Source organism: Falco peregrinus, chromosome Z (genome assembly GCF_023634155.1).
Source record: "Falco peregrinus isolate bFalPer1 chromosome Z, bFalPer1.pri, whole genome shotgun sequence".
In the NCBI taxonomy this organism is placed as follows: domain Eukaryota; kingdom Metazoa; phylum Chordata; class Aves; order Falconiformes; family Falconidae; genus Falco; species Falco peregrinus.
Window position 1 is genome coordinate 54877835 of NC_073739.1, and position 23422 is coordinate 54901256.

At 41.6% G+C, this 23422-nt stretch overlaps 1 protein-coding gene across 1 annotated transcript; it reads left to right on the top strand.

Moving 5' to 3' along the window:
• Nucleotides 1–6549: 6549 nt before the first annotated feature.
• LOC129782774 (relaxin-3-like) lies at nt 6550–9466 on the top strand. Its single transcript, XM_055791464.1, has 2 exons — nt 6550–6802; nt 8968–9466. The coding sequence occupies exons 1-2, from the start codon at nt 6571–6573 to the stop codon at nt 9333–9335; spliced, it is 600 nt and encodes a 199-aa protein (XP_055647439.1). The 5' UTR covers nt 6550–6570; the 3' UTR covers nt 9336–9466.
• Nucleotides 9467–23422: the final 13956 nt, after the last annotated feature.

Genomic DNA, 23422 nt, shown 5'->3' on the forward strand with positions numbered 1-23422 from the left:
TTTTTTGAGAAAATTATGAGATACTATAAAATAAAAATATAATTCATTTTTATAAATCATTACTTTCTAAAGCAATGATTTTCATATTGTATGTGTGTCTTGAAAATATCCATTATTGCTGTGGTATATTTTTCTTGTTTAGAATGAAATACTGAATTTCCACTGTTTATTTAGAGTCTGAAAATAACTTTCACCTGTAGTAAAAATGTCTGGTGCTGAACAAACTCACTATAATCAACAAAAATAAAGTAATTGGTAGTTAAAAAATTGTATAAACATGGTGATAATTAGTATATTTAAGGATGCACAGCTCAATTTGAAGTCAGGAATAGACAGCTTCTTTGATAAATAAGACACTTTTTATTTGCTGTTCTTTAGGCAGTAAACTCACCATCTCTGCTTCGAATTCTGAAATAAACAGCTTTTATCAGAAGTAGCTTCAGAAGTAAACATGTCACTCGCTAACTGTATGTCTTACTCTTCGGAAAATCTGTATTAAAGTATGAGAAGAGATAATTTCTCAAAAAGAGAAAACAGATTATGTAGCTGCTTCCTGAATCTTTTTCATGCTTGTTTGACATTCTGAAACTCAGGATAATTTGTTTACATGAAATCGGAGTTTCACTACTAAGATGAATATTAACTTAGGCTAACAGCAAGCAAAATTATTACTGTATGATTTTGTAATCGGTACATCCAAGGAGCCTTACAAGTATTGAAAAACTGAGGGACTTTTGCATGTCTTTGCTCTAGCATGGTATATACTAAGAATATAATTTTAGTATATTTTAATGTTTCTGATGCTACATGTGGCAAAAAATGCATCTTTCTATGTTGGAAGTCTTGTTTAAAAACAGATTATTTTGTGTTTTGCATGGAAACTCTTCTAGCAATAGTCTAACTGTGAAATGAAAAACATCATTCATCAACACACAGATGCTCAAAAAACATCCAGTAATGAACTAAGTTTGCACTGACAATCTGTTGAGTCAAACATTAAATTCCAGCTGGATATAATGCCCCAAATCAGTTTTTGAGGACTAGTTGACTAAAATTAGAATATTGTTACAGTAAGGCAGGTGAATATGTAATAAAACAAAAGGTTCTCAACATAGAAGAAATTAATAGCAGAGTTTCCATAACTGTGTACAATTGATTTCTGAAAGTGCTTTCACTTCTGCATACAATCACTGCTGTAATTGATTCTGTCCTCTGCGTGTTAACAATGCATTCAGTCTGTATCAAATGTGATGCATTTTAACATGCAGAGTGAAATACGGGTTATAATAGCTTGTTTGGTTACAATAGCTTGGTCTAAAATTTGGCTGGTTAGGATTTAAGGCAATGATTTTAATTGTCTTGGAAGGCATGCCTTAACTCAGCCTATGGTACTACACATGTTCTTAAGCTCACAAAATGCAGCCCAAGACCACCTCACATTTTCTGCCTGTCCTGTAGTGTAACTCCTCACCACTTGCTGCTATATTACGTACTACCATTAGGGCATATGTATCCCTGCTTGTTTTGTTTTTATTTTGTTTTGAGCAACAGATCATCTGCTACCTTTCCTTCAAGTTCTGAAGTCCACCTTGCTTTAATTTTGAAGAAGTTTTAACAGCCTTTTAAGTTTCAATCTCTGTCATCTATTGATATTCTTTCTTCCAAGAAAGAAAAACAATAAGCCAGCTTGTTTTGGTATTTGTGTGTCTCCACCTGTGCCTTTTAACCTACCTTTTAATCCTATGAAAGACAGTTTTACAAGAGAGCATTTGTAATAAGTCCATACAGCAGTTTTACTTACAAGTCCTAGAAAATTAAGAAATACCGTAGTCCTATTCACTGTGAATTAGGAATTGGTATCTCTGTGTTTGCAATAGATTGCTGGCTATGGTGTTGGATCAAAAGGCAAGCGGTGTTAAAGCAAGCAGACTTAAGCAAAATAATGACCTATACAGGAGTTTTAAGAGATAATAGAATAGCCATTTATGACTCCATCCTAGCTAAATTTGAGATTTTTTTTCTCCCAAAGGTTAAACTTAGATCAGTTGTTTTAAACCATTGCAAGAGTCTACACTAAAAAGTGATGGAAATGGGGCAAATTTAATTCAGTGTTACACAGCAAGTATCAGTGAAAGTTACCAAATTTATAAGGGAAAAGTAACAGGCTTTAAGCAGGACAGTCTAATGCCAAACCCAGAAATGGATTTGAACAGGCTATGTAGAATGTGCCAAAGGTTGTCAACAAATTAAAGGTTAGTCATATTTACTGCCTTTATTTTTTACTGTTAGCTTTACTTTTTTCTTGATAAATACATGTTTTTTATTTGAAGATGGTCATTCTTTGTTACAGAGTATTTATTCTACTGCTTGCATGTGCCAAGCCCAGTCATATCTGTCACACAGATATCCAGCCGCAGAGTGGTTGAACTGTGTGATTTCCTTCAGAGAACAATGAAAGAAAGCAGGAAAGCTTACCTTTGACAGGGTCTGCTTCAGGGAAATAGATGCTTACAGCACAAGTTGTCTGTAATCATCATACCAGTTGTACTCATGGAAATAAATAAAACACCTAAAACATCCTGCTGCCTTCTGTCATTGGTGGTCACCTGGCTTCAGCTGTAAGACTTAACCGCAACAGTCTTTGTTTTCATGAATCACTGTGGAAGAGAAGAGTAACTGCAGGGGGAGCTTGTTCTGACCCGAGGGCACTATTCTTACATTAATCCTGTCGGTTTTTCTGGTTGTAATGTCTGATAGCCATGTATCCTGAATCAATGTCACTCAGAGCAGGATTCTTCCAGGAAAGCAAGAGCTAAGTCTTGATTAGGATGTCAAAATTAAACTCTTCATGTTCTCATTATGGATATGACTTATTTAGAATCCAAGAAACTGCACACTACTTGTGAGCCATGAACTGCCTGCCCCACACTTCTTAATCTGGTTTTGATAGGACATGAGTATTGTTGAGAAACAAGCAAAGTCACTTTGGGGGTCCAGTTTGGGCTCCTTCCTTCATTGCTGGGATGAATGATGTAACTTTTCTGAACCCTTCCTTGCAATGGGGAAATTTGATTCTTACAGCCCCTTCCTAAATGTTTTGAAGTTGTCTTATGACTATGACTGCATATCACTACTTTTAAAAGTAGAAGGGGAAAGCACTTACACATACACATACATATAACAATGCTTGGATTTCTTCGTTTTTTAACTATTAGCTTTATTAAAGGTGAACTGCTTTCTAAAACTCACATGTAATGAAGACAGCTGGGTACTTCATCACCAATCACATACATGCAGCTGTAGTTCACGTCTTGCAGAATTCTGTCTGGTACTAAGCAAACTTAAAATATTAAAAATATTTTAAATTCAGGTTTGGGCAGCTTTCAAAAACTGAGCAGTTTGCAGCTGTGAATTGTATGAATTTGAAATGAAGTCTCTGAAAACAAAGACTACTGAAGTCTGTGCATTTCTGTCCTACTTCTGATCATCTGTGTAGATTGACATTTAACATGTGAATATGCCTTTCACTCAAGGTATTCAAGGCTATCAAGGTATTGTTAAAGGGTGTCTTTTCTATTTAGCCATTTGTTCTCATGAAACATCCTCTACCCTCTAACAAACTTTGATTGCTATTGGCCAGCAGATTCAAAATCTAGTGCAAGGGAGAGAAATGGTACAATTACCTTTACCTTATTTTACGAAACTTAAAAATACAAAATACTTGCATTGAGACAGTACACTGGATGTACTTACTTTGCAAGACCCTACAAATCATGAATCAAAATGCTTTTCTTTGCTGTCGTCTGTTCTACTTTATAATACAAAGAGTAAGAATGTGGACGGTTAATTCATATTGGTTGTATTTAAATTAATTTTCTTCTGCATGCATTGTTTTGAATAGAAATAGTTTTTCTAGCTATGATGAACAGATAAACCTAACCTCTGACTTGATTTAAATTCATGACATATTACTGAGAGATTGTATATTTGTATAAAATCCTGTATGGTTGATTATGTGACTAATATAGTAAGTTCAAATCATAGTAGATGTAATAGAAAGACCTAGATGCAAAGGCAATGTTACTAAAATATGTCTGGAAGATAAAATACTGAGCAATATATCCTACTAGTGAAACAGCATTAAGCGTAGTGACATTAAGCAACGTCAAACTACTGCCAAGTCATTCAGATATGATCCTTAATAAAACTCATTAACCTGCTGCCTGTTGTCGCAGTCTTTAATCCTAGCAAAAGAGCATTTGTAGCCAATGCTTTTCAACAAGAAGAGTGATGGAGGGCGCTGCGGTGTGGGTTCCCCTGAGGAGTTATGAATGTCTTGAGAAGACATTCTCTCCAAGGCCTCTTTGGCAACTTGTGCTTTATCACCTACCAACAAGCACAATGGAAAGCATGGAAAGTATTGTTTTTCACATTCAGTAGCCCTGACAAAAAAGCAGACGAGGTCAGAGAAAATGTTTTGAACAATTTGCTTTCCAGTCTTGAGGGCTTGCCATGTAGCAGCTGTAGTCAGAGGTTACATACTTCTGACGGTTGTAAAAATGAGGTTCTTACCAAAAACCTAAAGGCCACCATAATGCCAGCCTTTGCTTAGGGAGAGTTAGATGTGGCACCACAGTAACTGATGGTCCAGATAACTTGGAAAGTAAAGCATGGGGAGGATCAGGAGTTTTCCAGCTAGATTGACAAATCAGCCTGCTGTTTGGGGACCTCTCTCAGAAATCCCTGGTAAAAACTCTGAGAAAGACATACCTGACATTTTGCTGCTTTTAAAGACTGGATCCAGTATTGGGTATGGGCATCAAAGTGGGGTATAAAATACATTAGTTTGCAAGCTAAGTAAGTCACCAGGTCAGTCACTGCCTGAGGCAGAGGAACCTTCCTTATTGCCCTGAAAGTCCTGGTAGTGCTATTGCACACAACTACTGCTCTCCAGTCACTGAAAACAATTCCCTTGCCTATAAGACTACTTACAGTCTACGAGTAAGTTCACCTGATACGATGGGTATTTTCAGAAAAAGTCTGCGATGTTAACAAGATCAAGCTGCTGTTGCTCTCCTTAAAAGTACAGGTTGTGATCCTGCAGAACTTGTCTGTGACAGAATAGCAGTTAAGACTTTAACTGAGGGAGAAACAGATCAAGGTTTTGTTCTCCGGGATTTTTGGACTGGCAGCCTCCACTTACGTGGATTGCATCCTAGTAACAGTCTGGATGACGCTGTCTACTGTTGAAGTGGTACTACAGTCTAAAAGATTTAAGACTGGGCCAAAAAGAAAGTCCAACTGTAGATACCTTTGCAGGTTGCTCACTATTTTAGCTCTCCACGGCCTCTTTCCAGATCCAGTTCAGTGTAAAACACCCAAGTCCTTGAAAATGTGATTGGAGTCTTATGTCTTCTCTGCCAGCACAGGTGAATCATTCACCTTTGTACACTAGGCTGTGGATGCTTGTCTGCTTTGTGCTCTCCTTCTAAATTGACTTTTGAGGGTTTTTCTCTGTACGCTAACAGTATTCAAGGGCTAGAATGCATAGCCCTCATGCAAAAGGATCTATAGACAACAGATTTGTTGCAGTTTTAGAGATTAACTTTTCTGCTTTTCCACAGTGTGACTGTTTATAAAAGGGAACAGCATCCCCTTCTTACTATTGTTCTGGAAAACAAACAAACAAACAAACAAAAGCAAAGTTTACTTTCAGAGGGTGCATAGTTCTGCTTGGTGAGTGCAAAGAATGCCACCTGTGTCAGTGAGAGCCTGCTGTGGGCTGCTGGTGAAACACAGGCATGGAGCTCCACAGCCCCAGGACACGCATCTCAGCCGGGGCATCTCTTGATGCCTGGGTGCCCATGGCTGCCACTGAACGTGGGTTTCGAGAAAAACAAACTGGAGAGGAATTCAGGCTATTAAATCCCACCTCAGGGGTCCACAGCTTGTGTTCTGCAGAAGCATGTTTATTTTACCTTACTTGCTTCTGTCTTTTTGCTTCAGCCAGCTTTTTTAGGAGATAGCAGTAGTTATGCAGATTCTGGATCTGCAAGGGAAAATAACAGAGGAGCAAAAAAGTTTTTCACATTTTAAGGGTCATTTGAGAGGGCATTGGCAACTGGTACATGACCGCCACCAGGAAAAGCAAAGATGGAGAGGGAGTGGTGTGGCGGAGGGGCTGGAGTATGTCTCCAGGTCGGTGGGTAGCCGGGAGCCCGAGGAGGGCGGCCGAAGGTGGGTACATCTTCACCGGGGCGTGAGGAGCCGCGACAGCCAGCAACGGGCGGACAGAGGAGGGAGCTGTGCCCGAGGGTGCCTCGACGCCCGTTTCAGGCACAGGGACTGCCCGGCCAGGGAGCCGGGGCCAGCAGCGGGGCGTCCGAGCCGGGGGCGGTGACTCAGCGCCGCCCTCAGCGCATAAAAGGCGGGAGGCGGCGGCGGCCGCGGCAGCGCGCGCGGCACGCGGGGCGGCGGCGGGTGGCCTCGAGGCCGTGAGCGCGGGCAGCCGCCGGGCGGGACGGGCACGGTCACCGGCACGGCACGGGCACGGCACGGGCGGCGCGCGCCATGGGGGCCAGCCTGCGACTCCTCTGCGCCGCGGCGGTGCTGCTCTGCGCGGCGCCCCCGGGGCAGCTCCGCGGCCGGGGCGTGGCGGCCGCCGCGTTCCCCGCGGGCGAGGGGGACGGGTACGGGGTGAAGCTGTGCGGCAGGGAGTTCATCCGCGCCGTCATCTTCACCTGCGGCGGGTCCCGCTGGAAGCGGCTCTCCCTGCTGGCCATGGAGCCGGCGCCCGCGGCCGGTGAGTGAGTGTCCGCGGAGCGGGCGGGGACGGACGGGGCGCGGGCGGTGGCTGGGCCTGAGGGCTCAGCCCTGCCAGGCGGCCGTGGGGCGCGGCGCCGCCCGCCCAAGCCCCGGGCGGAGGTGGTCTCGGGGCGCCTCTGGCCTCGCCCGGGACAGCTGCGGTGAGGGGCGGCGGGGAAGGGCGAGCGCCCCGCGGCGCTTCCCGCCTCTCCCCCCCCGAGCCGCGGCGGGAGCGTCCCCGTCCCTCCCCTTGTCGCTGCGGGCCGCGCTCCCGCGACTTGCGAAGGGAGACCCGCAAAATCGGAGGAAAAGACGCGGCCGTCGGTGGGGCGTTGTTAGCCGGGGCAACCTGCGAAGTTTTCGGTCTGTTCGGAGACGTTGCTCTGCCCCGAGCAGCCCTGCGGCGCCCGAGGCTCGCTGAACTCTCTATTTGAAAAAAAAAAACTACGAAAAAACACACCTTCCCCCCCCCCCCCCCCCGCCTTTGTGGCCGTGCGGGGAGGTGCGGCGCGGGCTGGGGGGCCCGGGGCTGGGAGCTGTGCCCCTCTCAGCGGGCTGTGCTGGGGCCGTTACAGGGTGCGGGGTCGTTCGGGGTTGTTTTATTACTCGCCTGCGCTGCTCCGTGCAGGAGTTGGCACCTTGGAGCGTGGATGGGGCTCTGGTGCTTCAGTAACAGCTGAAACGGCAAGAACTGCTTTAGGGTTACTCGGTGAAACGGCTGGTTGGTGAAATATTTCTCAGATAATAGTGTCACGTGTTCCAAGTCCAGTATATTAAGAAAGTGTAAGCTGATGTTTTCTGGGCTTTGTTGTCAAGCTACAGTAATGTTAACAGTTATTTTAAGTGATGACTCTGATTTATGTCGGTATTTTGAATGGTGAAAATGACGTTTTTGACAAGGACAAAAATTGGATTTAGATGTAAAATGCGTAATGGAAGAACTGCTTTTTTTCTTGTTCAAACGGGCTGTTAACCTCAGGCGGTTAATGAAGCTGGTATTTTGGATTTCTTGGAGAGTGGTTTTTTTTTTGCTTTTCCTCGCAACAGGTTGAGTAGAAAATAAATCACCTTTGTACTTACAAGAAATTATGTATGTACAGCCGCTGCTGAGATTGTGTTCTTTCCCAGCCAACTTTGTTTTCCTTTTTGTTAACAGTCGTTTCTGAGAGCATCAGTCACTGTCATGGGGAGCCCCCACCGTGCTGCCTTGCTGTCTAACTAAAAGTCCTACCTGCCCTGAAAGACTACTAAGTAGCAGTTGCTGTCTAATTAGTAAAGTAGCTACAACCACTTCTGTTTTTGTACATATTCAGGCAGCTGTTCAATCTGAAAGTTAGCTTCTGTATATTAATTAGCCATATTAATATAACATTTACCAGATGTTCTCAAGTTCTTTCAGCTTTCTGAAACAAAACCCCTCTTATTAACAGCATTAAGACCACAAGACAAACACTTTGGATTTTTTTAAACTTAAGGATTTGAAGTAGCTTCTTTTCTTCACATTAGCTGAAATAAGCAATGCTAATTGCCTTGCATAAGTAAAAGCAAGAGAAACGCATAGGGTGAAAGGAAGTTGCTGGATTTTTGAGAACACTTCAGTCAGCAAGGTGCAGGGTGTTTAAGTAAATTCTACAAGCCTCTGGTCTATACCTTGAGACCTTGAGAAATGAAAGAAATGAGTGGAAAGTATCAGCTGAATATAGCTATAGAAATATACAATCTGTAAGAAGCAGTTTACATACAATATTTGCTTATTTAGTCCTCCCTATGTTTGTTCTTCATATGATGCTACTTGTGTGATTGTGCATGGGAGAGGAGTGATCTAACCCAATTCATGACCTACATGACATAGGTCTGTGTGGTTTCTGGGTACGTCTTTACAACAAAATTTTATTTTTATAGCATTTTTGACACTTCTGTATCAGTTGCACTGCAGATGTGATAAGATGTACAGTTGCAGCCATGTGCTCTCCATGTTTGACAGGCAGTGTGGCCTTTAAAACACAGATTCCCCTAAAAGTAAGCTGTAAGTAAATCATGGAGTGGAGACTATGCAGTACTGACAGTTCTGCCAGATAACAGTGCTTTGTTTTGTTGCTATTTCTTAAAGCTCCATGCTCCTCTTGATAGTCCTGCAGTAACAAAAGTCTTCTCTTTAAACAGAGTCTACACAAACAGCAAGTAACAAACTACTGGGAAACTTAAAGCTGCAATCAATTTTGGGTCCTGAAGTGGAGCAGTTGCAGAGAAGCAGCCTGCTTCTTGGATGGGAGATGTTTAAGGACTTGTATAGTTTAAATTACTATAATGAATATGTACCTGCGGCAGATGACTTCAAAGAACTTGTTCACCAGCTGGAGGAAGCTGTTCAGAAGGACAGGGGAGGAACAGGAATTGCAAACCCCATGGGGTCAAACAGTTATCTTTGGGCTACGTATCCCAGAAGAAAACGAGAATCTCTGGGTTTGGCAGGAATGTGTTGCAAATGGGGCTGTACAAAAGCTGAAATTAGTACTATATGCAGAGTTTAAAATCCTGTCTGCACTTATGCATGAAATCAATGTTTGTTGCAGTGCTACTTGATTGAATACTGTACCAAGGAAGAAAACTCTCTCTGTATTTTGTCTGTATGTGCCAGTCAGTAGTGCTGGTTTTATTTAAAAAAAAAAATAAATCCACAAATGTAATTGTAATGACTTTGTTTTGCTGCAGTAACATTTAATCTGTATTTTTTACCAAGACATTTCATTTTCATGTAGAGCCTTTACATTATATTACAAATGTATTATATCTTTATAACATTTTAGGAAGAACTTTAATGTTTCATTAAAGTGTAATTATACTAAGTGTTACCGAACTGTTCCTTGTCAACAGAAAGAACATCCAGTGATGTTCTTGAAATGAGAATCATGGTACAAAGCTGTACAGAAAGGATATTTTGCTAGTTGAAACTCCACTCAACACTGACTCTGCTTGCTGACTGCTTTGCACTTTTTCCTTGTAATTGCTGAATTGGTTTATGTGATATTATCTTCCTAGAAACTTTACCACAGTACAACACTTGCAGCCTAAATATTTCATTATATTCATGTATGGGCTTAAATAGTTTGCGGGTGAAGTATTAATACTTCCTTTGTTTACCATACTTGCCCCATTTCCCTGCTACTGCAAACTGATGTTGGATGTGCTTCAAGTAACTAATTCTGCAAACACTCAGACATCTTCCTGTGTGTTCTTATGGTATGCTGGTCCACACTACTTCAGCTGTATTTCTAAATTACTAATTGCTTCTGTAGTTATAAATTGTTAATTTAATTTTTGTAGTTTCTAAGCTTTATGCCTCCCTGGCTGTTTTTCCTAGCTGTAACAAGTTGTTGTTCATGACTTGAGGTTTTGGGGTTTTTTTTCCTGACACAATGCTCACGGTAACTTAGCTTTGTAGCAGTAGCTTATTCAGAGTATACTTGATGGCTTTGCACAGTTGTTACCTTTGGCTTCATTCTTCAAATTCTGTTTTGAAAAGTGCTCTTTGATTGAACTAGTGCTTAATGAGATTATTGCAGCACTTCTGCATTCCTTTTCCTAAAATGATATTATTATTCTGTCAATTAGGCATCTATCTTTTTTTTATTTTTTTTTAAGCCATGTCAGTTTTATTCAGTAGACTCTGGGCAGAATGGGCATTCAAGATGGATACTGTTACCTTCTAGATGAAAAGCACCATCTCTTCTGTTGTAACAATGTTTGGCAAGAAATGAGTTACCTTCTTCCACGTGGTTGTTGCAGTGACTGTTAAGGTGTCACTCTCGAGTGAAGAGCTGTGTAAAGTTCTGCTACACTTTTCTTTACAACAGGCTAGCTGAGCTTCTACAGCTTAGCTTCCAGAAACTTCACCTCAGATATAATTTTGGATTTGGAGACTCCTAGTTTAGATCAGGATTTCCTAGAATAATACAGGAGTAGTCTGAGGGGAAGTATTCCCTGTTTTTGAGTAGGACCCAGAGGTTTGGGTGTTAGGATTCATTAGTAAGGAGAAGACTAAACGATACATAGAATCCCTGAGAAAAGGGAAAATATGAAAATGCAGTGCTTGATGAAACTGAAAATTATCTTGTATGCCTGATCCATTTTGCTAGAAAACTTTCCACAAAGCTTTTAAAAAGGAATATTGGGAAAGGCAAATATGGTGTATATTCTGCTTGCTTGCTCCAGTAGCCTTGGTTTGTCAAGGTACAAAGCTTCATATACAAGGAGCAGGCTTTCTTATATCCTAAGCGAAACAAAGATGCAGTTAAAACCTTAAATTTCTGAGCTTCGGTCTTGAATAGAAAAATCTGGAGTTTAACTTGCCAGGTTAGATGTAACCCACTGGTAAAACTAGAAATAATTTGGGTGGAAATTAGAGTTCAAGATGAACTGTTTCATACTGAGACTGAATTATAAATAGAAAAATCAGTCTTTTTTTCAGAGGTATGAGTCAAGATACGTCAGCATGCATAACCCAGAGGTATGGTGAAATCTGGTTTCATGTGGTTTCTTAACAGGCTGGTTTCTTGATAGGCTTCATTGTAGTCTGTAACAGCTTCAGCAGGTAAGCCATGGCACAGACAGAAATTCAGTCTGTATTTTAGAGTAGGGAAGTATTTGTGCATACACCAGAGCATGCAAAAGTTTTCTTTGTTTTAAAGCAAATTGAGTTTTCAAAGACTGAAGTTTGCTGTGTGGGTAGGCCATATTTTATAATGGTTTCTTTGCAATGTAGCCAAAGGTGGCAGTTACGTATCACTCAGTTGTAACAGGTCTAGAGGATGCCATCCTGTTCACATGACTCAGTGTCCAAATTCTTTTTTTAAGACTGGAAACGAACCTTTTATGCAAAATGAGGTGTCTGACTAGTTACATGGGGGAAGCAAACATGTTTTAGAGCAGACTCTCAAAATGTAAAATAATTACTGAGTTGGCATATTGGTTCAAATAGCAGACCAAAAGGACATTTCTCTGCTGAAAGCTCCTCTGGCCATACTGCCATATGTATATAGCAGCACAGACATGAGTGCAGCAGTTCAAAGCAACACACTGTGCTTACCATGACAACTCTTCAGAAACATACTTTTTCCCAAGAAATAAGCCTTTTGTTTTCACTCATTTCATTCACAGAGAATTAGCTATCAAGAAAAGCATTGTTTTCGCAGTTTGCTGCTTATAGAAATTGCAGTCCCATTGGTGCAGTCTTAACCCACAGAAAGTGTCCAATTCCTGGATAATCTGTTAAGATGTGTGAGCCATCTTCTGAACAGTTACTGTGAGTTTGTGAGTAGAAAATGGTACATCAGCACATTTCCATATTAGAACTGCTATTTGTGTCTGCAAGAGTTTATTATTCTGGATGGTTTGGGGATTTTTTTTTTTCACTGTGGGTGTAGTCTGATTCAGGTCTGACTATGAACTCCTTGAACATAATCCACAGCAGTATATATGACAGATTTTCCAGCTCTGAGCTGGAATCATTAAGCTACGTGAAGCCTGTGATATAGCTAGAGCCAAGTACCTCAAATGAATACATAGAATGCTAGACATGCTACAGAGCACAGAACTAGGTCCCAGAGACCTAGAGGACATGGCTGCCTTCTATGTCTAGTTCTGTCTGGTCAGTTGCTTACTTTGCCAGTTGTTTAAACCATGCAGGAAAAATCGAGATTCTGTAATTATTGGGGTAGATGTGTTATCTTTTTTTTTTTTTCTTTTTTTTATCCAATGATGACAGGCAGGGAAAAAGTTATCTTTATCTCTACATTCTGGCAAAGCCAAAGATAGACCTAGAGTTAGCACTGAAGACTTTCTGAGACTACGTCATTCCTCCTCAGCAGGCAGCAGACTCAAAAGAAAATGCAAACTCTTTCCAACTCAGCAGAACAGAACCTGAATGGATTTGTAACCCATCTGTTGCTGCTCTGCAGTCACCACCAGTAGCTGCAAGAGGATCCCTTTCTCATTTGTTCTGTGTTGCCATCACATGTGGAATGAATTTTTTCAGTGCACAGCTTTTCTGTATGCTGGGAACAAACAGCTGAGCTGTTGGAGCCTTTCCCTTGATTTTAGCTCCAGCAGAGTTACTTGATGGTCACTCTGACCGCTTTGTGCCACCTGCTTTGTGGTCAGGTCTTGATATCAATTACCGCACCATCACAGTGTGCTTGTCCAGTACTATTTTCTACCTATATACTCTACAGAACCAGCACTAATAGGAAGGAAAACAAATTTGATAGTCTGTGCATCAGCCTCTTTTCCTTTTCCTCCATGTAACCCTCCCTGCTATGTACATTTTTCCTGGAAGTTCCTAAAGGTTCCACAACTGCAGCCTATGCTCATGTTTTAAAGTGTGGAAAGCCAGATGTTTATCTATGACTTTGGGGACTGTTAGATAGCTATTAGATACAGCACTCTGGATTATACTGTTTGACCAGAGACTTTCCAGGTCCCTGCAGTTTCTGTGAAATCTCAGCCCTTCTGGCACTGAGGAGTGCCTCTTCAGGAGCTGTTTTGTCCAGACAAGCTGAAAGCAAAATGCAGTAAGACCACACTTTCTGCCTCTGCATCAGAACTGTATCACCATGGTCTCAGCAATCCTGGTATCATTCTTCAGTGGCTTATTCATTGCTACCATGTTGTTCCCCATGTCAGCAACCTGATGTAAAGAGTTTGCCTGTGACTATATGCTTCTGGCGCTGCAGAAGTTATTGAGCTCAGCACCAATATTGAGCTCAGACTTTGCTCTTGGCACCAAAGGCCACTGTTGAAGTGCTTCTCTGTCTTTGTGGTTTTGCGTGTTTTTGTACCTGTGCCAAGAGATGGAGTGTCTTGAGGGGTTTCCCATACAGCAGCACAGTGTGATGATATGCTTTTTGCTCCTGTGCTTTTTTCATTTGATCTCACAACACTGGGACAATTTCAACGTGGTGTAAGCACCACCAACAATCACTCGTTGAAGCGATCAGCTGTAGAGCAGGCACGTTCTGCAACTGAGCAAGGGATCACAGTGTACGGGGGGTGGTCCTGAGAATCTTTCCAAAATTTATATGAGGAAGCACACCTTCCAATTTCTTGCTGTCTACCTCAGACTCCCCTTTTGGCAGACCCTCAGTAATTACAGCTTTGTTAATCCACCTGTGAGCACACACAAGATTTTTTCTCTTATTGTGGTTCCAAACTTGTCCAAACTTTACTTGGGCAATGTTGTCCATCTCAAAATTTGTCAGCGAGCTGGGTTTGAGTTTGCATAGGGTCCCAGGCCACACAGAAAGGCTGCACTGGAAGCTAAGGACCATTAATCAATCAGGAGAGAGTCTGCTAAGAAATAGACTCCAGTGATGATCAGAGCTGTGTACCTGTTCTAAATTCAAGCCTTGTTAAATCACAGTGGCTTGGGCTTCAGAAAAGCACCTTCCCACTCACAGTGTAATCCTTTTGCATGGAAGTGTATGTAAGAGGACTTTCACTAGTATTCCTAACTTGGCTTAACTATGCTCTCTTTCAGACTTGCAGCATCCATTTTTCCTTTGAGCCTAAATTTAACCATAAACTTAGATTACAGGTAAACTAAATTAGCTGACCTGAGTAGGTATTTGGAGGACCCCCAAAACCCCCATAACACAGCCCCCTGCTATCTACGAAGAGCCAGGCTTTTCACATCAGTATGTGGTGAAAGGGTGAGGGACAACAGTGATAAAGTGAAACACCAGAGGATCAGGCCAGAGATAAGAAGCAGCCTTTTGCCCACAGGAACAGCCTGGCAGTGGGGCCAGGATACAGGGAAGCTGTGCTGCCTCCAGCCTTGGAGAGTTTTCAAGTCCTGGCTGGGGAATGCCTTGAGGAGCCTGGTCAGAGCCTGCAGCTGAGCCTGCTGTGGGCAGGGTGTGGGACAGGAGCCCTGCTGAGGTCACAGAGCCACAGAATATCTTGTTGGAGTTGGAAAGGACCCATAAGGACCATTGAGACCAACTCCCAGCTCCTCACAGGACTACCTAAAACTAAGCCATATGACTAGGCGGGTCATCCAAACGTTCCTTGAACACTGACCACCAGCCTGTGCTCCCCTGGGATTCCGCTGCAGGGCTGCAGTCGGCAACAGCTAAAGCATGTGAACCAAGGAGCTCCATACAAGACAGCAATTGGTATGAAGACACAGATGTGGAAGGAAGTATTTTCCTGATCTGGTACTGAGAGGGGTAAGCAGAAACATCTTAGTTCATTATATACAAATACATATTTATTATATGCTCATTATATACTAATAGATAACTACCATACACACACACACACACACACACACACACACACACACTGAATAGTTTGTTATGTAGTAATGCAAGAGGATAGGAAACAGGAATGGCTAGAAGTCTTAAATAATATTCAAATTTGTGTCTTAACTGGCACGATAGAGATTTGGTTGGATAGTTCATGCAGACATGTATGGTCTGTTCAGGAAAGTTATCTAAAACTAAAAAGCTGTTTCAAGGATGTGTACACTTAATCTAGAAGGTTTATTGGAGCCTAGAGTGACTAAATATTTCTCAGTAAAAGCAATGTTACTGGCACATAGGAGATTATTGTAGGCTGTAAATAAAGAAGATAATGGAGATGCGTCTTCAAAAACTTCATACCAATGGGAAATTATCATTTTGATGAGAAAGCAATGCAGAAGGACACAGACTACCCAGAAAACTCTGGAAAGGTGTTGAAGCACTCTGTAGAAGGCGGAGAAAACAAATGGAGGGGAATGTGCTATTTCATTACAACTGCTACAAAAGCTGCTGTGGCTGAGAATGTGAACATCACGGGCATCATAAGAAAGAATGATCATGATATAGTCATCATTTTTAGAAAAGAAAGGAGCATTAAAACAAGTCATGACATAGAGAAGGGGGGAAAAGTATTTAATGTCTCTCTCCATGATCCAGTGTTTACTGAAATTACCAAGTGCAATCGACTAGCACAGCTGCACCAGTGATCTAGGACTGAGAATTGAGACTAGGCTAATGTCAGGGATGAGTGGAATGCACCTCAAAAGAGAGAAGCAGCAATATGTTTTACTGAGATAAAATAATAATTTGTCAGGGTTCAATAAATTTGATGGAATTTAACAAAGTTTAACAGTGGTTTGACAAGGTTCAGTGAGTTTGATGGCAAGGTTCACCTTATTAATTACTGCATGGAAGGAACATAAAAAGGAAAATTCAGTAGAATCGAGTTAGAATAATTCATACAGACACAGGAGATGAAAAGCGTGAAGACCCTCCTGTTGAGTCACGCGGTTCAGAGTGTACCTATTTGCTTTCTAAACTCCTCATGGAGCCTGGGTGTTGCTAGGTCTGATCTTGGTCTCAGGCTTGCACAACAGTTTATGCCTATTGGGGTTATCTATACAGTGTTTAATAATAACGTTGGGTAGCTACATGGATTAGTAATGTTTCATTAGTATTAATTCAGCATGCTATTAGTTACTTACTGAGGACCTGTCATGGGTAAGGGATCTCTTCACCTTGGGTAAGGAAGGATCTCTTGGTCTCGGGTAAGGAATCCCAAACCTGGAGAGCATCCCTGCTCAAGGGGAGACTCACCTGTCCTGCAGTCCTGCTGCAGTTTACAGAGGGCTCCAGCTGGGCCCATCCTGACGGTCATATTTATAGGGTTAAGTAGCTGGCTGCTGGTCAATAGCATAGGCAAGATAGATATCTTCATTTCAGCTCTCATTATCTTGTTCTATACAATGGCTATCTTGCATTTTTGGGTTTCAAAACCGCCTTTCAAAATATTTTTCCACAGCACCTTCAGTCCCTTGTATGTGAGCCAGGAGCTTTCCAGCTGACCAGTCCACCACAGGCCTGAGGACCATTGCTCTTTAGCCTGAACCAAAGCTTGGCCAGGGGCGAAGTGTCTCTGCCAGGGCTCTGGAAAGAGTGATCCCGGGTGGGCTTGTTCAGCTGGGAGTTTGCAGCAACCAGGCTGAGACTGCAGAATCATCCATTGACAGTTGCTTGTGAGAATCCAAAGAGCACAGAGAGCTTTCAGGCAGTAGGAAAAAAAGATATAAACACTGTTTAAAAAGTGGGCAGAGAATTACAGATCAGTCAGTCCAACTGTAACTCAGGGGGCAAGAGGAAATGTAGCAAACAGTCAAACAAACAATATGCAGGTACTCAGAAGATGATGAACAACACTCTCATGGAATAAAAATAAAATAATCAGATCTTTTTGTTGGGTAAGATGTTATATATCTTGGCATCAAAACTGACAATCCTGGCAAATAATACAGGGTAACACAAAACGAACAGAACTGGGGAGTACTGCCAGAGCCTATTAGTATGGTGTTCCAGCCGTTTATACAGGGTGTGCTGTCAAGGAGGACAGACCAAACTGAGTTCAGAGCACCCTCTTTTTGGTCTAGTACTATTTCACATTTTCATTAATTGCTTGCGTGAAGGTAGAGAGGAAATGAAGATGCAGAAAAAACTAAAGAAAATATGCAGAGGAATTTGCAGATGGCATTAAGGAGGAAGGGACTGGAATTACTTTGGAAGAGTTCAGACTGGTCTTCAAAAATGAGGGAAATTATTTCATATATTTAGGGGTAATCCAAAGTGTACATACAAGGGATGTCTGGCTATACAGAAGAATTAGGGGTTGTAGATGATCACAGAATGAGATAACAATATAATGTCGTACAAACAGGCAAACATCATACAGTGAGAATTTTACCTGTAAGATATGTGAAATATTTCTGCTGCTGAGAACAAATAAGGCCCACGGTACCATGCCCAGTTTTGGACGCCATAATTCAGGAAGGAGGAATTATGTAAAACAATAACAAGAATTATCAAAGATCTAGAAAATACAGCTTATAAAGAAAGAATGTAGAACTGGCAGTTGTTTTACACAGAGCAAAAATGACTGAGGTAAGAACTCTCAGAATTCTTCAGCTATGTAGAAAAAAAAGAAATCTTTACACAACCAATGCAGGACAAAAAGCAATGTGTTTAGACTATAAAAATGTATTTTAGAATCCAGAAAGACTTTTCAAGATCAAGGAAAATTAATCACTGGAATAGACTTACCATAGATGTTATGGGATCCTCACTGCATATTGGATAAATATCTATCAAGAATAACTTAGATATGGCAGGAGAGATAGATCAACAAAGATATAAACCCCTCCTAGTCTGTTTTACAGGATCTCATAATTATGACTTCTTTATAAATAGCAGAAAACTATCAGTTTGGGGTACTTAGTAAGTGGTATGTGGTATAATAAAAGAACTTAATTATGACAACCTGATTTAATCTCCGTTGTCACTAGTCTAAACCATACATGTATACTGAAAAGACACATGCTAGTTTCTTTAAAATCCACTTGACAGTCCTCACATCTAAGGAATTTGGCATTGTCTCATCTTGGGAACTCTCTTGTGATTTCTGAAAGATTTGCCAAACTTTTGTCTCCTCTCCCCTGTTTAGGAATTCAGTTTGCAGTAGGATTCCAACCTGTTCCTTAATTCCTTAATGGAAAAGTTCTTTTAGCCTTTGGACACCTTTTTTTTTTTTTTTTTCTTTTCATTTGCTAGCAAAACATGCCTTTAAATAGCAATATATTTGCCTAAGTAGAGGGATTCATGCCCTTATGTCAGATGCTCTTCTGTTGAAGGCTGAAGGCAAGCTTAAATTTTATTTTAGGCCTTTTCGGAGGTACGAACCTGCATGTGCTTGTTTGTAAGCTCCACACTTCCCATTCAGAACCTGCTGTACATGGACAAGATGTTAAGTTTGATTTACCTTTAAGTTTGATTTACCTTTTTAATTGATAAACCAGTATTTCTGAGGAGAAGCCACTTCTAATAGTGACCTGACCAAGAGTTTTTAATAACATAGTTAGAAAAGCCCATTGATCTGATTAGAGCTCAATCAGCTGTAGCTCAGGCAACACATCAAGCGTTCACATTTAATAGCTGTTCTTTTCAACTCCTCATGATGTAGTGGTTTAGCTTTTGTTGTTTCATCGTTCAGGTTAGATATACTCAATAACACACTGGTGGACTGCTAACAGGAATTCCTGTTGCGGGGAAATTACTGCAATTTTAAATGAATTGCAATACACTTGAGGTATATACTCTTATATTTAACTAAGTTAAATATTTCATTTGTTAATATTTAACTTCTTAATAAAATTTTACAAAAATTAGTTGCCTAGGTTCAGTAAAACAGTAGACGATTATTACAGTAAAGCAACACGAATAGATTACACTTGTAGGATTTATTTTTTTCTCTTTAAGAAATCAGTAATATAATAGCAGCTGTATTACAGAGGCAATGAAATACGATGTTAATTTTCTCACACACCACCCAGCTAAAATTGATTGTGTGTACCTAAAATATCTACTGATCACAGATTTTGAACTCAAACAGGATTTTTTTGCTATCCTTGTTTAGGTAGTCTGATACAACTGCAATTCTGATACAACTCTGCAACTTTTTTTCTTTTGGCATACTTAATACAGCTTTCAGTTGTCCTCATTTCTGGTTGTTCTGAAAGTCTTTTACAAGGTGGTGGGTGTATTTATTGAAGTCACCTAACATAATTACATTCTTATTATTACAAATAAATTATTTGAAACTTCTTGTCTGTATAATCAGATTTGTCTTCACAGATGCACTACTCAAGACCCAAGATAGACTGAAAATTTTGTTTTTCGTTCCATCATTTGTGAGAGTATGTTTGACATCTTCCTCTCTGTTCAATCATGCAATTTGAAAATCTGAAAATAGAGACAAAATAAAGCAAAGTTGATAATTTGAATTAAAAGTTGTTTTGCAGAGATCCAAAAGTTCTGCCTAGATGCCTAAGGGAAAGGTACTTTAAAAAGATTGTTAACACTTTAATTCTAAACTTAAAATCCTTGAAATTGGTTCTTAGTTAAGCCTCAGTTTTAAAGCAATCTCAGTTTCATAGACATTCCTATTTCTTAAGCTCCTGTGCACTCCCATGGCTTTTGTTGATGCCCAAAAGCCTTTTATTAGTGAGTGGCTTCGTGGCTGTTTCATACGGTAAAGCTCAGTTCAACGCCAGGGAAGTGTTTGTTTTCCTACCTGGCACCTGATGGGTCTGCCTTAGGCTCTCAGGCTGGTGGATGAGGTTGGTAATGCTAAGCACACACTGAAGCAACAGTACACTTCTGTTCGGGTGATGGAGGTAACATCAAACCTTTTGACACTGCTAAGCTTAATCACAGAATCATGGAATGATTTGGTCAGAAGAGACCTTAAAGATCATCCAGGTCCAACCTCACTGCTATCAGTAGGGACATGTTCCACTGGCTGAGGTTGCTCAAAGCCCCGTCCAGCCTGGCCTTGAACACTTCCAGGGATGGGGCATCCACCGCTCCTCTGGGAAACCTGTTCCACTGCCTGACCACACGCATAGAGAAGAATTTCTTCCTAGTATTTCATCTAAACCTCCTCTCTTTCAGCTTCAAACCATTACCCCTTGTCCTATCGCTACAAGCCCTACTAAAATGTCACTCTCCAGCTTTCTTGCAGGCCCCCTTCAAGCACTGGAAGGCTGCTACAAGGTCTCCCTGGAGCCTTCTCTTCTCTTCTCCAGCCTAAACCACCCCTACTCTCCCAGCCTGTCTTCATAGCAGAGGTGCTCCAGCCTTGTGGTCATCTTTGTGGCCCCCCTCTGGACTCACTCCAACAGGTCCATGTCCTCCTTATGTTGGGTGGCCGAGATCCGAAAGCGGCACTCCAGGTGGGCTCTCACAGGAGCAGAGTACAGGGGTAGAATCACCTCCCTCAGCCTGCTGGCCGCGCTTCCTTTCATGCAGCCCAGGATATGGTTGGCTTTCTGGGCTGCAAGCGCACATTGCCGGTTCACGTTGAGCTTCTTGTCCACAACACCCCCAAGCCCTTTTCCTCAGGGCTGCTCTCAATCCATTCTCTGCCCAGACTGTATTTGTGCTTGGGATTGCCCCTACCCACATGCAGGACCTTGCAGTTGTTGAATGTCATGAGGTTCACACGGGCCCGCCTTTCCAGCCTGTCAAGGTCCCTCTGGATGTCCCCCTCTTCCCTCCCCTTCTAAGGGGAGGATCCACCTCCCCTTAGACCTCCAGCTGTGCCTGACAGAGCAGTCTAGCCTTGCTCCCAGAGCTCATTTGTACATGCCTTGGGATCTGTGCATGCAGTGACCCAGCGGTAACTACAAACCAGAACTGCCAGCTATGCGAACTCCCTTCAAAACCACCTTGAAGCACACGGCTCTTGCTTTTGCCTGCTGTGGCAACCAGCATTTCTGCCACCCCAGGGACCACCCCCAACAAGAGCATCCTGCAGCTCCAGTGCAGTGGTGTGGGTGGGTGCCGCACAGCAGCAGGTCCCCACCACGCAGGGTACCAGCACTCAGGTATGACCTGGCAGCGCCAGCAAGCATCGAGCTGCCCAGATCCCCTTTCTTCCATTTGGTGTCTCTTGGGTGCTGTGAAGCTTCTGAGTTACCATTACTTCAAATGCAGCTCCAGCACTTTTCTGAAGGTGTTTCAGCAGCACTACAGCTTTACAGATACCTAAGGAAGGAGTTAAAAAAATGACCTGGTTTATGACTGGGGCATGTCTTTCAGACCTTACTGCTTGTAATGTTTTCCAGATTTCATTCTTCCAGTCCTGTTTCTTTCAACCTGTTTGCACCATCAGTATCTGGCTCTGTGAACTGCATGCACGGACCTATTATACACCTGGATTTCCCCAAGTTTTACCTTTCAGTCCAATTTTGTTTGGCTTTACTATGAGAATTTTTGCTTTCTAGGCTGCTGTTTGCCTTCTTCTAGAGGTAACGCTGTGTAGCGTATGGCCTGCTTCACATGAGTGCCAGTCAGATGTGCGGTGCAGCCACAAAGTTTGTATGGCTTTCTGAGACCAGCCACCTCCTGTACAAACACAGGCGCTAACAGAAATTGTGTTTGCTCCTGTAGCACCAAGCTTGTAACTCCTGTGCTACACAGTCCCTTTATACATTTCAGATGAGAAACTCTGGAAAATATATGGCAACTCACATGTGCATGCACCTCCCCAAACCAGTACCTTAACTGGTTTAACTCCAGAACAGGACATACTACCCTACAGGGTTTCAAGCCTGCCAGGCTGCTCAGCCTCTTTTCCAGAGTCTCAGAACAAACTTGACAAAGGCTATAAAGTTGCATTGGCTGAAGAATCCTATGAAGTTGAATCTTCCTCTAGACAACTGGTGTAATTCAGAGAAGTAAGTTGCTTTACAAAACAAAACAAACAAAAAGAAAACAAAAGACCAAAAAATCATGTCTCAGGTAAGGCTTGGGCAGAACAGCTCTGTTACCACCCTGACTTTCAGTAAGTGGTCTTATTTTGTTGCAGAGACCACTATTTGACTTCTTAAAGTAAGCTTACACGGATGTGATCTTTTTTTTATTGTTTACTAGAAGTTTCACATCTTTATAACGTGAAAGGGAAAATACTTAAACATAAGTGATTGCACAGTTGTTTTTATACATGAGTTGCTTTGGGTTTTTTGACTGATACTCTTCAATGAGCTGAGGTTTTATAGCAGAGCTCCACATGTAAAATGCAACTGAATACACAAAAAACCAGATACACATAAAATTAGCTTTTGTAGTCTTGCAGAAGTTTAAGGTAATTCAGTTTAGATGTTATCCAGTACTTCTTGCGCCCTGAAAAAAAACCCCAACAAAACCAAAAAACCCAAATCCAACACAGTTCATTGCTGTGCTGCAGGATTAATTTAGCTAAAAGCTCTTGAATTCTTTGCACTCCTGGGTGTTTCTGTATTGCTCAAAATAATCAGTCAAATAAAACTTGAAGCATTTTAAGCCTTACCTTGTTGCTCTGCTTTTATTAGTATTACTTAGCTATAACCATATTTAATGTTTCTGCACTTGTTCCTAGTGACTGGTGTTGAGAATACCTGTTAATTTGTCTGCATTTCTAGGGCAGACTCACTGTGTCAGTACTCGGTAACAGACAAATATCTTATGTGCTGCCTTGATTGCGTTATACAATTAACATCATCAGTTTCTATTTTTCTTTTCAATGCCTTCCTGAATCCTTCCTGAAGTTATGACATAATGTTTTGGGGTAAACCTTGCAAATACTAAACATTCTTCTTTCTTTTCTTACTACTACCCACAAAGAATGTTTCACTTAGTCCGACTGCAGTTTGAAAGGTTTCTAAACTGGAATCTCAGAATTCATTAAAACCACTACGAATATGTATCACAAAGTATAAGCAGAACACCCGCCACTGCATAACATGAGAATGAATTGAAGGCTGTATTGTCCCACACCATGACACGGGGACAACATGCTTCATGACATTATATATTCTCCTACAGCATTTTCTTCTTTAAACTTTTTCATTTTCCCAAAAATTTATTCTCTAGAAAAATTAAGGATTCCCAATTATGTCAGTAGGTGTTGGGATGAACAGCAGCAACACTACCTACAACATCCTTTAAGCTTCATTGGGATGGTATTTTGTCACATAAAATAAAATCTTCAGGCTCTGAGAATAAGAAGCCTT